General features: G+C 32.1%; 1 protein-coding gene across 1 annotated transcript; it reads left to right on the top strand.

Annotated features, from left to right (window-relative positions):
* The first annotated feature begins 8,986 nt into the window (after window positions 1–8,986).
* Window positions 8,987–11,778, top strand: LOC116124110 (ankyrin repeat-containing protein ITN1-like). The gene is made up of 5 exons (XM_031409814.1): window positions 8,987–9,169; window positions 9,250–9,738; window positions 10,460–10,606; window positions 10,765–11,210; window positions 11,320–11,778. Exons 1-5 carry the CDS (start codon window positions 9,076–9,078, stop codon window positions 11,776–11,778), a joined length of 1,635 nt encoding a protein of 544 aa, XP_031265674.1. The 5' UTR covers window positions 8,987–9,075.
* The last annotated feature ends 4,985 nt before the right edge of the window (window positions 11,779–16,763 follow it).

Here is a 16,763-nt window from a genome sequence, read left to right as displayed (position 1 = left end):
TTTTAATCCTTCGACTGAATTTTTTTTTTGTTAAAGAATTGATTTATGTGCAATTTACTATTAAATTTTCTGTGATTCTCAATATCTTGGCACATGATATGATTCTCCTTGACATTAGTGTTTGACCATGTTAACCATTCATTGTACAAAGTGCCTGATTGTCGCATTATTGCCACATCATTGCCAGCATCAGACATCATGTGTGTTTATATATATGGACATCTAGAGGCCTTCATGCTCAGATCATTCTTACAGCTTGTCAGGGCCAAGGCGGAAGTGAAAGAATGGCAACGATCCCTGTTATCGTTCAGTGCCATAGTTGTCCACAATCAGATTCCTTCGACGGAAGACTTTTAGACGGTCAACAGGTTGTGCTGGATTCTGGAACATTCCAAACAATTAATGGTTTGGTGTCTATTACTGTGCGTCCTCCCTGTCCACGGACAGGGTACCCAGTTAAAAGAAGACAAAATGTCTGTTGAAAACAAGTTCGGTCAAAAAAAAAAAAAAAAAAAAATTGAAGGACAAGGATCCATCATAACGAGTCGTTCGTTTAAATTTCTGAAGCATCTGGATATATCTACCCTGCATACTGGTACGTGTTCTAAGAATTATGCCTTGCTCCTATTTATGGTTTTATTTGTACCATCTTTTATGTGGTCATTGATTACAGGTAGTAGTTTAATTTACTTATTTATATGGAGATACCTGTATTTGAATTAAGCTGCTCTTATATATGTAGTTGGGATTTGAAGAAATTAATTAAATCTATGTTTGTGGTTTGGATATTTATCATATCTTTTTCTTTCAATTATTAGAATTATTGTAAAATTACAGAACATTTTGTGTTCCATTTGAAATTAAAATTAACCGCTAAAAAATATTTCTTTTCTTTCTTTCAAGAATTCTTGGTATTAAAATTACAGAATAAATTTAAAAGTTTTTTTAAATAAATAAATTAAATGTCTTATTTATTACTCCCTCTATTTTTTTTTTAAGTGTCGTCTTGAGTGTGTCATTTTTTTTCAAAATAAGTGTCGCTTGTCTTGTCTGATCTCTACTCTCCACTTTTTTGCGATGGCCCACATCTCTTCTCTCTCTTTTTCTCTGCTCTGTGTATCTGCCTCAACTCTCCACTTTTTTGCGATGGCCCACATCTCCTCTCTCTCTCTTTCTCTGCTCTATGTGTTTGCCTCAATCATCTCTCTCCACTTTTTTGTATGCCCACGCCTCCTCTCTCTTTTTGTTTACATTAAAAAAATCAGTGTATAAAAAAGTGTGTAATTAGCCAAAGCGTCATTTATTTGGAAACGGAGGGAGTATTATATTGTAAGCTTATACTTATTATGAAACTATAATTTACGTGTTAGTTAGAAATTTTCAGATTTTTAACTGATGAAATTTAACTTTTTTCTATTCAATACATTTATCTGGAAATATGTGGTGTTATATCAAAAAGCAAACAACAAAAAACCGATATCTAATTATATTATGTGGTGTTAGTTCTCTTTCCTTTAGGTTCAATGGCTTGTAAATAGGAAATATTACTATTTAACTATATATGATTCATAAAATGTAAGTGAATTGAGGTAAATAAGAAAAAATTTTAAGTAAGAGTTAATTTTATATACCTTGTGAGAGTCCTTAAGATAAACACATATTATAATCTATAATACTACATATACAATATTTTTATAGAATATTTTTAATACAATATGATGTGATAAAAAATGATTGATTGATTTTAAATTAAAAATAAATTTTTATCTAATTATTTTTTACCATATCATATTTATATAAGAAATATTGTATATGTGATATTACTCTACCATAATCGAAAAGTATTAACAACCCGTAATAACTCTTACATATAAAACGAAATATTATGATGACAAATGCATGTGAACGAGATCTTGACAAACTCTTGGGCACATGAATAATTTACTAGTACATCTTACACTTGGTGTTTTTGTATTAATTAAATTATATTTTAGTAAGTAGTAAACTATACTGAAATTGGTTTGTCCAATCAATCACCAAGTCAGGATGCTGTTTGCTAAAACTTAGGCGATACACACGACGGATTTTAGTAATCAGTGACGGATCCAAAAATTTCCCTCCATGGGGCAAAATATAAACCAAAAAAAAAAAAAAAAAAAATTAAAACTTACTACGCTTTTTTTTCATTACGATAAGTTTCAATAAAAAGTTATAAAATACAAATATATATATTCAAAAAACACAATTTTTGTAAAAATAAAACAATTTTTCTACAATTGTCCTAGACGAGTTTTCCTATTCTGAAAACGTTAGATAATCACCTCATGGTCAATTGTATCAAATACAATTTTCTCAATATAGATGATCAAGCAATCATTCATCTATTGATCTTCCATTCGATTGCATAACCGATTTTTCACAAGATTTATTATGGAAAAAACTTTTTCAACCGTCGCAGTCGCAACTGGTAAAACCAATGCTACTTTCACAAGCTTATACACCAACGTATGCAAAAATTCTTTTTTAAACCGAACTAAATTCTTAATCAAATCACCAATTCCTTGTAACTCAGCATATTTATCATAAGAACGTATGTCAGTAACATAAATCTCAGCCTGGTTCTCAAATACCATCAACTCAAGTGCAGAAAAATCAAATGGATAAAACTAACCAAACTCATTCTTCCCTCTCTTTTCTTTTTCTTTTTCCTTTGCTTCTTCTTCCTTTCTTCTTTATGGATTTTTCTCTCTTCTTCTTCATTTTTGGCGAACAACTCAATTTATATATAAAACAACTTCTTTGAATTATGAAACTGCCCCAAGATTCTTTTATTCTCACCATGACCTTGCCACATTAGCTTTTTGATATAAAAATGCCCAGATTTCTCCCTCAATTAAATGCAAACTCAATAATTCTTATTCCTTTCATTTTCACTTCTAATAAAACTTTTAAAAACTAACAAATCCCCTTACATAAAAATAAACATCATAAAACATATGAAATATATATATATTAGGATTAAAAATAGGGTTTTACAGAAATAAAATCCAAACTAACCATAGGGGCTGTTCCCAAAATCTCATAATTCTATAAATGTAAAATTTAAATTAATATAAGATGTGGACTTTTTTAAAAGTTGAGTGGGGATTGTAGTCCCCACAAGTCATTAATTGGATCTGCCACCATCAGTAATGGTCATGGTCAACGAACAAATTATCTGTTTAGGGATAGTTAGGGGTTGTTCGTTATTTATTAGTTTTTTTTTTTTTTTTTAAACACTTACTAGAATTAAGTAAAAAGTAATATTTTCTTTTATATTTGCATTTACTAATATACCCTTATCATAAAGTTGATTATAGAAAATATTGTAGAACTGAATTTTAGTCTATCAATTGCAAGAATCTAATTGTCAAAATCCGCCACCAGTTAGTGAACGGAAAATTTTTTTGTAAGCATAAAAGAAATAAAATTGATATCAAAATGATCCTTTGTAACCGATTTATCTAACTATGCAAATTTCAACTGAAATAAATGTGACATTTGGCTGGTATGTGACATAGAAAGTGCAATAGTCCAAACTTTCTTTGTCAGATCACGGTCAAATGACACATTTATTGATTTAAAAAAAAAAAAAAAAAAGTTGTAGGGATGGATAGAGAAAGAAAATACGATCATTTTGATATTAATTTTGTCATCAAAGCTCGCCAAAATTTTTTTCAGCTAACGAAAATCAGCAACCACCATCGAGTTCTAGCATCGGAAACTACATTTATTATAAATAAGATATGTAGTTTAACTAAAATATTTTAAATGAATAATTTAAAGTCTGATTTTAACATTATTATTTAAATTTATATATTATCATATCGGCATTTTAGGGGACTAAACTTATGTTTGTATAAAACGCATTCAAATTTTAAAAAAAAAAAAAAATTACCTTTTCTACATTAACAATTTGAACAATAAAATAAACATCGAAACTTTTACTTTAATTAGATTTAAGATTAAGTGGAGAAAACTAACACCCCCTTGATTTTTAGAGATCATGAATAAAATGGATTTAAGGCCTGTATGAACACTTTCCTTAAGGTTTTATTTCCCCCTACATTAATAGTTTGCTAACAGGCTTTCTGACATTACCTCCAAGTTATAACAAATTTGGAATACTGCAATTAGTAGTTTGAAGCATTCCCTAAAATACTCTATAGAAAACTGTTTGAATGTAGAAGAAAAAAAAAAAAAAATTTGTGTAAGAGAATTTGAAACAACTGTATAAGCCGAATGAAAAGAGATTTAAAGTTGTGTAAAATTAGAACTCTAGTATTATATTATACCCTTTTTTACAATTTTTTTTATAAATTACAACGCTTCATTGTACCTATTCCCTCATCGTACCTATTCAATAGGTCATATACTTTAATTAAACATCTTTAAGTCACATCCTTTAAATATAGTCCGGTTTTTTTCCTATGATGTATTTTTTTACGTGATTTTAAAGTGTAATAATGAATTGAGATGTTAAATGATATGTCAATATATAAGACAACACTTCCACATTTTTTTTTACTTATGTTTCATGTAATGCCCATGGTTTTGTTTGTTATGACAAATTTTTATCTTATCACCATAATAAAGAGTTGCTTTCAATTTACTGCTCACATCACGTGTTATTCTAGACTGCAGTCTTTGAACCATTAAGATGCTCACGGTCATGGTGACAGAATCTGTTGCCACTAATTATTTGTTATTTTTTGTTGGTTGGTCATGCTCAGGGTCACATCACATGCACTGATGAAGTTACATACAACACTCCCTTGGCCATGCCACTTCGAGCCCCGCAAAATTCTTGTAAAATTGGCAACAGGTCAATCTCTTGATTTTTGTCTTCTGGGGCATTGTTTGCATTATGCCATCACTTTCTCCTACGGTATTATGCAGATAAAGTCTATCCTGGTAGAGTCTTCAAGTTTTATGTGGATTTCTATTTAGTTCCTTAAATTCATTGAAGATTCATTTTGACCACCCCAATTCCCAATTAATTTTTGGGTTACACCCATGCATTGACAACAATACCATATAAGATGACACATCATTCAGATGTAAACTTTTTATATATCTTGGGATAAGTAGTATTAGACTAAAATTTAAAGATGGTTTAAACTATCCACAAAATTTTCAAAGGAAATTATTTTATTTATCAAATATTTTGCTTCTAAAAATTTATTGTGACTCAATAATCAATGAAAGGTTAAAAGAGACATGCACTACAAAATATTTACAATTTTATTGCGACAAACTTTGCAATAGTGATTGTTGTTTAATCATTATAAAGGATATAAGCATAACAAAATTTGTTTTAATTAAATATGTTACTGTGATTTTATTGCATTAATATATAAGATTATTTCAGAATGCTGAAAATAATTTATACACTATTAACCCTCAAATTGATTATTTAAATATAATCTTAATAAGTTAATGTCACGACACTTGTGATTAAAGAATTATTTATTTAGGCAATCTGCAGTTATACAAAACTATTTTAACTTTTACATATCAATAATTATGAAGACAAAAAAGCCGTTATACATTAATGAATAAACTTCCCTCTGTATAAAGGAAAAATTCACTAGTGAAAAAGAAAAATCTACGAATGAAGAGGAAAAATTCACAGTGAAAATAAAATTTTCCAATGAAAAGGAAAATTTTCGAGTAAAAGGAAAACTTACGAGGAAATTTCCCTTTCATTCATAAAAACTTTTATTAATGAAGAACAAAAATTTACTAGAAGAAAAATTTTATGAATGATGGGGATTTTCACTTCACTCGTAAAAAAAAGATTGAATTATAGCAAGTTTATCACATTAATTTATAATATTTTTGTATATATAATATTAACAAATACAATAAGCAATATATGTATTAAAAAGAAAGCATTATATAGAAAAGAAAAAAAAAGCTGAAAAATTCTATAAAGGCATTGAGATAATAGAAACATTTACATGCATTTAAAAAGGAAGTAATTTTTAAACCCCATTTAATTTATTAGTAGCACCCATTACTAATTCACCTACTTAATATTTTAAAAACATCTCCTATTTATACCCAAAATACCCTCATAACCTATACCTAGTTTATCCTCTGCTTATGGTATAGTCATTTTTTTCAGAAGAGAGAAATTTACACTAGGAGCCCAATCAAGGTTGGAGCCGCAATTACGATTTTAAGAAAGCCTTTTTATACTTGGACTATGTTTAATAACTCAACAAAGCCCAATTAGTTTGGCGTTGGGCTGTCCAAAATATTTTGATTCTTTTGGCGATAGCAAATAAATTCATTTTTTCTAAGGCAAATGGTATCGTAGGTCCCTCTTACAAAATAGTTTGATACTGTATCTGTTCTTATTCTAGTGACGTGAATATTTATTTTGTGTCTCATAAATGCAAAAATATTATCAGACCACGTAAATCTTGTGCGTCTTTCTCTTTCTTCTTTATTATTCTCTCTAAGTTTTCAATATTGAATATGTCACTGTGTTTGACCATATATCTACATCCTTTTCATGTGGTAATTACAATAATTAGATATATATATATATATATATATATATTAATATATATATATATAGATTTATTTCCATTGCATCGAAGTTACGTTAAAAAGTCTTGCTGCAGAATGTATATATGCACATATAAAATCATAGGTGCTTTGATGAATAGAACAACTAATATTTTAGTCTATAAGATAATTTACTATAAAGTATAATAGTTCAGATAAAGTTTTATTAGAACATTTTACAGAAACTCTGTTTCAGAAAGTAAAGTACTTATCTTTCAGAAAGTAAAATTCTTATCTTCATACTCCAGTTGTTAAAAAATGTTTTATAGAAGGAATATTATCATTTTATTTAAATGTTTTGCGGAAATCCGAAACAGATAATCATTTTATCTTCTCTGTGATGTGTATTTGTGAGAGGTATCTTAGGTTGTGTTTGATAGAGTATTTAGAATAATATTTTTAAAAAAGTTGATTTGAGTTATTATTACGAGAATAGGATTTAAATTTGAAATGTTTTGGTAAATTTTTTAAAAACATTTTCTGAAATATTTAGATTATTTTTTAACCCTCTACATTTGTTAATTTAGCTAACATCAACTATATAAAAGTTTTAAATTAATAAAACACCCCCACTCCACCCATTAAATCTAGCACCGGCCACCATATTCGGACGGTGTCGAAAGTTGCCAAATGATGCACGCGCCTGGATCTAGCCGGTAGTGCATAAATCTGGCTGTTTTCAGCCAAATCTGGCCAAATTGGCGATTGAGGATGACCACATCTGGGCCATTGTTTGGCCGTCAACAACGACCAAGATAGATAGTCTTTATCGACTAGATGTGGCAAGATCTACCCATTACGACTAGATCTTTGGCATAGATATTGGCCTTTTCCGACTAGATTAGTCGGTTGTGTACTGATTTGCCCTTTTCCAACTATGACTCTGGTGGATCTGATCGGAAAAGGCTAGGTCAGTGCATGACCGACCATATCTAGCCAATTGTACGTCATTCCGATAATTTCTGACCACCTTTCGACAATGATGGTCAGTTGTTGGCAATATGTGGGTGGATGAGCGTAATTTTTGTGAATTTATAACTTTTAATTGTTGGGAGTGTTTAATTAATTAACAAACTCAAAGGTTAAAAAAATCTAAATATTTGAGTTGAACTTAAACAGGATTGAATTTTGAGAATATTGAAACAAATATGTATTTTGATAGGATTGGATAAAATTGGATAAAATAGGGTTTGAATAGGAAACAGCACAGCCTTAGTTGTTCTTGGGAGTATTTGTATAATCTTCCTAATAGTGCAAGTGAGTTCGTGTGTTAAGTTCAATGTGGACATAAGATTATTATTGCCTAAACCATGGTAAAACTCCTTGTGCATTTGTTTCTCAATCAATTGTTATTTATTTATTTTTATTAATTCTTTGCATATGTGATGAAACTGTATTTGTAGGATTTCCCAACAGTGTTATTAGCTAATCACAACCATAATGGTATCACAGCTAATCTTATCAGGAGAAAGGTTTTTGTCACTCCTGATCATGGTGGACCCAGGAATTTTCGGTCCAGGGGCACCATTGAAATGAATTTTTTTTATTTCTTTCTTTATAACTAAATTAAATAAAATGCAAATGCTAATATATTTGTATTGTCTATACCAATGGAGATGTCAATTAATAAATTCCTTTCAAGTAAAGTTATAGATACAAATAATAATAATTGAATTTGTAACTACTTTTACTATATAATATAATGAATGGAGTTAAGTAAGTCCAAATCCTAATTGTGGTCTCTAATTCAAAAATATTATTAATAACTACTTTTAACAACAATAATTAATCTTACTAATGAGGATCCGATGATCATAATTAATAAGAGAAGAAGAAGAAGTAGGAAGAAAATTCACGAGCAACAAAAAGAATAATGTAATAAACAGCAACCCGTAATTGTTCCTGGCCTTGCAAAAAACTATAAATTGCCGCCCTGAACAGTAAATTTTATTTTAAAAAATATTAGTTTATTCTTGAAACACTTATTTTAAATGACAAGAGGGCACGTAATAGAGCTTTGATTCGAGCATTTTGAAAAGAAATCAAACAACACGACATGTCAATCGTTGTCTATAAAGAGAATATCATTCGTCAGCGTATGCACATCACAGAAGACAATAAGTATAAAGAAAAGGGGATCAAAACCAGAACTTGTATAATTTGCTTAAAGTCCTGCAAATAGTCCAAATATGTTGCATTCATATGAAACGCATGAAGCAGGGTAGGGAAACAAATATTAATTACTTCTTAAAATACACTAAAAAAATAGCAGAAACCTTCTGTTATTTCATATGTATGTATGTATGTATGTATAGATCTTTATATATGGAGCTATGATGTACGTCGTATAGTCAAAGTTGAAGGAGACATTACTATTCTCACAAAGGAAATTATGACATCTGAAAAACACATCATATTGATGAGAAAAGCTACTCCAACTGATCAATATACAATTGAATGGAAGATATAGATGTTCATAAAGAGCTAAATGATATCGATAAAGCAACTCCAACTCAAGTAATCAGGTGGCCTTCCCTTCGTCTTCTTTCTGGTGAGCTCTCTAACTTAAACCCACATCAATGTTTTCAAGATGATCTTTAATTATCTCATTATGTTATTCATATTAAACAGGAAAAAATAAAGCATTGTATTTCGACATATGTGTTCCTCTTAACAACGCTGCCATCAACGGCGACATTGAAGAAGTTAAGCGCTTTTCAATGCGAACGAAACATCATCATCCCTCAGTGCTATGTACAGCGATTACAAAGGGTTATGAAACTATTCTTCATGTAGCAGCAGATGCAGGACAAACAAGGTTTGTCCGGGAGATAGTGAAATTGATGAAACCAGAGGAGTTAATGTTGCAAGACATTAATGGGAATACAGCCTTTTGTTTTGCTGTCATGATTGGAAGCTTACAAATTGTACAGATTATGCTGGAAATGAATCAAAATCTACTGACAATCCGAGGCGGTAAAAATATGCTTCCACTATACTTGGCTGCTTTATTTGGACATGAAGAAATGGCAAAGTTTTTATACCGTAAAGCTAAACAATATCTCACCAAAGAGGACCGCAAGTCAACATTTATTGTTAGTGTTCTTATGGGTCTTTATGGTAAGTCTCACCTATTTTCAGATCAATTGTGAACAGTATTATTTGACATATTTGCATGATACTACGTTTACATTTGTTCAATAAAAATATAATATATTCGCATTAAACCACTAATTATGATGGTGGTTAAAGAAAGACAAAAAAATAATTAATAAACAATATATCTGATTTGTCCTAGTTTGTTTCATTCTATCATAGTGCTACATTAGATGTATCATATGGTATTTAAATAAGTGCTTGAGACAAGCTAATACTGTAGTACTACATTACATTAAATATATAGGTCCAAATGGTTTTTTTTTTTTTTTTTTTTTTTATCAAATAGTCCTTTTTTTTAATGACTTCGGTGTCCGAACTAGCTTAGGCGTACTTCAACTAATCTCTCAGGACCTTATAATTATTAGTCGGATAAGAGTTCCAATGGCTACCCTATTAGTAACTGATGAGAGACTCGAACTCAGGACCTCTTGAATAATACACTTAAGAGTCTATGTCAAACCACTCACCACCTAACGGTAGTTCAAATGGTCCCTTATTGTAGGTTATTATTCCTTTAGATTTTATATCTAACTTCAACCTCATTTTGACTTTTGTTTTCCTTCTAATTCTTAAAACCCGGATACTAATATGAAAGCTTAATTATTTTATTTGAAGTTATATATGTTTATATTTTTTTTTATTGCACATATGTATAATCATTGGGATTTGATGAATTCCTCAGATTTCGCCTTGACATTGCTAGAGGATGATAAAGAGCTAGCCGCAGCTCGTCATGTTCAATTTGGGACTGCCTTGCATATGTTGGCTCAAAACCCCTCAGCATTCGTTTGCAGAAGCACAGGACCATTGAAGAGACTTATCAGCTCATGTTAGTTTCCACTAATTCTCGGACTCAATATTGACAATGCCACTGTTCTAAATTTCCATAAATGTATTAATCAAAAGAAAGAAAACCATGGAAAACTAATTTTATATTTCAATTTTAATAATAACTTGCTGCTATAATTAATTAATTCTCACTCTTAGTCTCAGGAATGAAGTTTACTCAGGATACTGATGACTTCACTTCAACTCCAGCACTTAAATTAGTCCAAAGTCTTTGGAGAGAAACAATACGACGAGATGATGTCGATGCTTTGGAATTCATAAGAAATCCTTCAAATTTATTGTTCGATGCTATAAAATCGGGGAACTTTGCATTCTTGGCTGAGATTATTCGCTCTTATCCTGACTTGGTCCATGAATTAGATGAAAATGATCAAACCATATTTCACATTGCAGTTTTACATGGTCATACCAATATACTGGATCTAGTTCATGAAATCGGCTTTGCTAAGGAATTGTTAGCGACTTACCGAGATAAAGATGGAAATAACATATTACATTTAGCAGCAAAATATCAACATCCAAGTTCAGCCAGTACTGTTCCAGATGCAGCTCTGGAAATGCAGCGAGAATTGTTAAAGTTGAAGGTAAAATATTTTGTAAGTTACTTCTATATAATACTTATTATTATAATTTTCTATTTAACATCAATTTATAGCATTTTCATTTTGATTTGAAAATTTGTTCATGTTTTAGGAGGTTGAAAAGATTGCAAAGCCTTCGTTTAAAGAAATGAGAAATTCAGAGGGCAAAACACCTCGAGAGTTATTCACCGTTGAACATTCAGAACTATTAAAAGGGGCAAAAGTTTCAACGAAGAAGGCAGCCAGCTCATGTATGACTATTGCATCACTTGTAACTGTTGTCATGTTTGCAGCAGCCTTCAGTACTGTAGGTAACAATGGTGAAATAGGAAGATCAATTAATAGGAGGAAGAATTTATACCACGTTTTTGTGATCGCAGATGCAATCGCATTATTTTGCTCTTCTATCTCAATGCTGAATTTTTTGTCCATCCTTACACTGCATTGTGCAGAAGATGATTTTCTCAAGTCTTTGCCGCTTAAATTGATGACCGGACTCTCAGCATTCTACGTGTCAATAATTACAATGCTGATAGCATTTACCTCAGTCTTTTTCTTGACTAACACTTAAAAGATTAAATCCGGTTCCTGTCCTTACTATTGTTCTAGCATCTGTTACAGTCACTCTGATTATTCTGCCAAAATATTCAATTCTCAAAGCATTTGATCTTGAAGTGCTCAATTCTTTTGAAATTATTGTTAGAAGAAACATAAGCTACCATTTGATCCTTACTTGAGATAGCCCGCACCTGCTCAAATTCTAGCTCTGTTGTTTGACGCTTCAGAATTGATTTGTAAAACTTCCTAATGCAGAGGATTTCTAAAGAACAGAGCCGAAAAACATAGAATCAATTCAACAAGACTTGCGAAAAATTTCGTTAACCCTAAAATTGTTTTACAGGAACTTTTATAATACACATAGATTCCAGGTTGGAAATCTAATCCATTCAATCATCTGTCAAAACAAAAACAATCTTATCCTTCTTCGGATCAGCCGTCGGATCAACCTGAAGGCTTTGAAATTCCCAGCAAACCAAATCATCTGTCTATGTTGATGCCATTCTTGTCACTGGATGTTTCAATTAATCTCAACTTATTTCAAAAATGAAGGTAAACCATTTGAAGGTCATACGCTTTATAGAAGTGTCATTGACTCGCTTCAATATGCAACCATCAGAAGACCAAAACTTGCATTTGCAGTAAACAAGTTAAACCAATTCATGCAATCCCCAACTCTCATTCATTGGTAGGGTTGTAAGAGAGTTTTGAGATACTTGACAGGAACCGTTGATCAAGGAATTATGTTAAAAGTAGAAGGAGACATAGAAATTATGAGTTACTCTGATATAGGTTGAGCTTGTGACACTCAAGATAGGAAATCTGTAGGAGATATTGTGTGTTTTTGGGTGAAAACTTAAATCTGTTAAGAGCTATAAGAAACAAAAGGCAGTAGTAAGATCAAGCATCAAAAGTAAGTATAGATCACTTGCACAAACAGCTGCTAAAGTCACCTCGATCAAATCTTTACTTAATGAAGTCCATGTAAATGTCTCAAGTACACCTATTATTTGGTGAAATGGAAGTCAGATATGTACCAATTGTTGAGTAAGTCTCTAATACCTTCAACAAGGCTCTTCCTGGTGATCGATTCAGTTATTCATTTATCATTTGTTTGAAGGTTCCCATTTCACAAGAGATTCTGGCACAAAAGAATCAATCAAGCCACCAGCTGTTGATTTGATGAACTAAACATCTTTTGGGAATCTTAGTTTTAGCTCCACACTACCATGATTGGAAGAAAAAACTCGTGTTGGAAAAATTCTCACAACTCAAACGTAAAATTAAAACAAACGACTTAAAATAAAGAAAACCAAATACAAGAATTTTAAAGTGGTTCGGCCAATCAATTTAGCCTCCATAAAGTGGTTTGACACAATCAATTTAGCCTACATAAAGTGGTTTGGCCTAATCAATTTAGTCTATGTTCACTATGCAATTTTTAGAAGAGCAAAACTGCAAACTCCTTACATTATCCCAAAAGGCTCAATTACACCCTTAATAACAGCCACAATGAATATTCTTTTGGTGTCTATTTTACATTTTTTGAGATATTTTAAAAGCTCAATCTATTGGTCTATTTAAAGGGGAGAATTCCCTTGCAACTCCCATTCCTAATCAATATAGGATTTAAGGCACCATCCCAACATCTTGNTTTGTTTTAATGGAGTCTTGCATATGTGCTGGAAGTATGTTTGTTTGTGTTGTTAATTTATAAGCTAAAATACATTGAAAAGAGAGAAGTTAAATTTTTGTGATGAATGCCGAATTGAAAGTACCAAGCTTCATGATTCTTTTTGTTTATTGCATTGCTGGAATGTTTAAGAAAGTGTGGAGGAAGATTTTTGTTATAATGCAGAATTATTTTATATACACACTACGAGGTTGTTTGCATCTGAATTATTTTATATGCACACCTTTTCAAAAGGAATTTATTTCTTCTGGGCCTTTATGTTGTTAACTTATTATGTGATGTTATTGTGTTATATAATTTTAATTTTGGGAGGATGAAACTTGATAGTTGATATGTTATTTAAAGTTTTAAAGTGTTATGTTATTTTAATTTTGGGAGGTTGAAATGGATATTGGAATAGTTGTAATTTTTGTAAAGTTTGTAGGGTGTATTTGTTATTTCAGAAACCTATTGAGGGTGTAATGTAATTTTATAAGAGTTTACTCTCATTTTTAAAAAATAAGGGGATAATTGATATTTTTTAGGATACCTGAACCGGAACCAAATCAAAGGTAATTGATATTTTTTAGGATACCTGAACCGGAACCAAATCAAAGGATCTGGTCAGTTTTGGTTTTGGTTACTTAAAAAAAATGGTAGGTACTAGAACCGCCCACCCCTATCAGACCCTTAGGATTAAAACTACATGGCAAATAGGAACTAGTCTTTAGCAACTCCTACCCACAAATAAGACCCACTCATAAATAAGACCTTAAGAGTTAAGACTATAACCAATGATTAGAAACCCGAATCGGACCGAACCGGACGATCAAACCGGTTCAATCGTCGACCGGCCACTAGTCCAATCTGAAGCATAATAAAACTCGTTATTAGGTTATAACCCGGTGTGGACCGAATTTAGACCGGATGAACAATAACGAACCAGCGGTCCAACCAGTCTGTCCACAAAATTCATCTTCGTCTCCTCTTACCTCACATCATCTTCACCATGATCATTGTCAATGAGTCGACAGTTTTTAGGGTGCATTTGGTGATGGCATGGAAAACTAAAAGGCATAGGATCATTGTTGGGAAGAAGAAGAAGGACGTGTGGAAACAAAGACTCAATGAAGAAAAAGAGAGAGAGAGGAATGAAGACGTCTGGAGAATGAAAGGATTATCTAATGAAGATAAAATAATTACAATAATGCTACGGACACCGAAAAAACTGCATCGAAATCGTGTACCGGCCTACGTGTAACACACCTCTCATTTTTTTTACAATTTTTTTCTAGTGAACGGCCGTCCATCAAATTTGGACGGCCATTCACTCACATGAACGCCCGTCCATATTATATGGACGGGCGTCCATATACAAGGGATGGGCGTCCCCATTTAAAGGACGCCCGTCCATAAATAAATTATGAAAATAAAAAAAAAAAACTTTGGGGACGACCGTCCATAAATTATGGACGATCGTCCCTTACGTTTGGACGGGCGTCCATTCCTAATGGACGCCCGTCCATACTTTAAAAAAAAAAAAAAATGTTTGCCCATCCATTATTTTAGTTTCTACAAATTATCTTCATCATCATCATCATCTTTTCGGGTAATGGTTCCAGTCTTCATTTTCTTCTTTTTCCATGAATACAATTCAACAAATATATTAAGGATAAAGATAAAGATGATGATGTTTGTGTAGTGTTTTAAAAGTCTAAGTCAATGTGTTTGAAATTCTAACCTGTTAAATCAAAATGGATGCAATAAAGTTTCCATGGAGGCAAGTGAAGAAGGTGCAGAACTTCGCCCGTCTACTTCTTCGTCTTCTTTCACTGTGTTTTTTTCGGGGAGGCAAGAGTTTAAGATTTTCGGGGAAGTCAGCAGCGATGAAAAGAATAAGGATAAGCTACAGAACTTCAACCAGGATGCAAACGTACTATACTGACCGGAGGACATCAAAAAGTTGGCTGATGATGTGCAGGAGATACTGCATGAGATTGCTATCACTGGAAAGATTTCACAAAAACGTAAGTAATGGACGGGCGTTCATTCCTTACGGACGCCCGTCCCAACCAAAGTTTTTCTTTAATTTGTAGAAACTAAAATAATGGACGGTCGTCCATTAGAAATGGACGCCCATCCAAACATTTTTTGTTTTTTTAAAGTATGGATGGGCGTCCATTAGGAATGGACGCCCGTCCAAACGTAAGGGACGGCCGTCCATAATTTATGGACGGCCGTCCCCAAAGTTTTTTTTTTTTATTTTCATAATTTATTTATGGACGGGCGTCCTTTAAATGGGGACGCCCGTCCCTTGTATATGGACGTCCGTCCATATAATATGGACGGGCGTCTATGTGAGTGAATGGCCGTCCAAATTTGATGGATGGCCGTTCACTAGAAAAAAATTGTAAAAAAAATAAGAGGCGTGTTACACGTAGATCGATACACGATTTCGGTGCAGTTTTTTCGGTGTTCGTAGCATTATTGAAATAATTAATGAGAGAGAAGAAAGAGTGGTGGAGAAAAGGAGAGGGAAAATGAAGAAGAGACATTTATTTTTTGAGAAAAGATCCGGTAAGGTGCAAGAGATTTGAAATTGAAAACTGAAAAGTGTCAAGGTATGTAATGAAAAGTGAAGAGAAATTAATTAATGAGAGAGAAGAAAAAAGAGTGGTGGGGAAAAGGAGAGAGAAGAAGAAGAGGAAAAGAGTTGTGGTTTTTTCTTAATATATTTAATAAATTAAATTTTTTTTATGAAGAAGAGGAAAAGAGTTGTGGTTTTTTCTTAATATATTTAATAAATTAAATTCTTTTTATTTTTAATGACATCATGTTAAGATGTTACTGGTCCGACTGACCAGTTTAACCGATCGAATCGATCAATCTGGGAATCAGACCTTTGACTAGGTCAAATTCCAATCCGATTTTCAAAACATTGACAGTAACATTCTTCCCCCCTATATTCTATCATTGTCCTCGAGAAGAGATTCTGAAAAACAAATATTCAATTGCTCAACATCTTCCCAAGTTCCATCTGATGGTGAGTGCCCTTCCTAATGAATAAGTATCTCTCTTCATCGCTTTCGAATTCATTCTTCAAGGATTACTTGTGGCCAAGCAGTAATAACATCTTCATCCTCTCGAACTCTTGGTCGTTTCTTGCCTTTGTACAGTAGTTTCAACTTTTTTCTTCAAGCAAGATATATGGAAAATAGGATGAATCTTTGATTCAGAAGGCATCTTGAGTTTGTAAGCAACTGGTCCCACCTTTTGAATGATCTCAAAGGGCCCATAATACCTTGGAGATAGTTTAAGGTTTCTTC

This window comes from Pistacia vera, unplaced genomic scaffold, assembly GCF_008641045.1.
Source record: "Pistacia vera cultivar Batoury unplaced genomic scaffold, PisVer_v2 Contig149, whole genome shotgun sequence".
NCBI classification, from domain to species: domain Eukaryota; kingdom Viridiplantae; phylum Streptophyta; class Magnoliopsida; order Sapindales; family Anacardiaceae; genus Pistacia; species Pistacia vera.
Note: the sequence above shows the minus strand (reverse complement) of the source record. Positions and strands in the feature narration are given on the sequence as shown.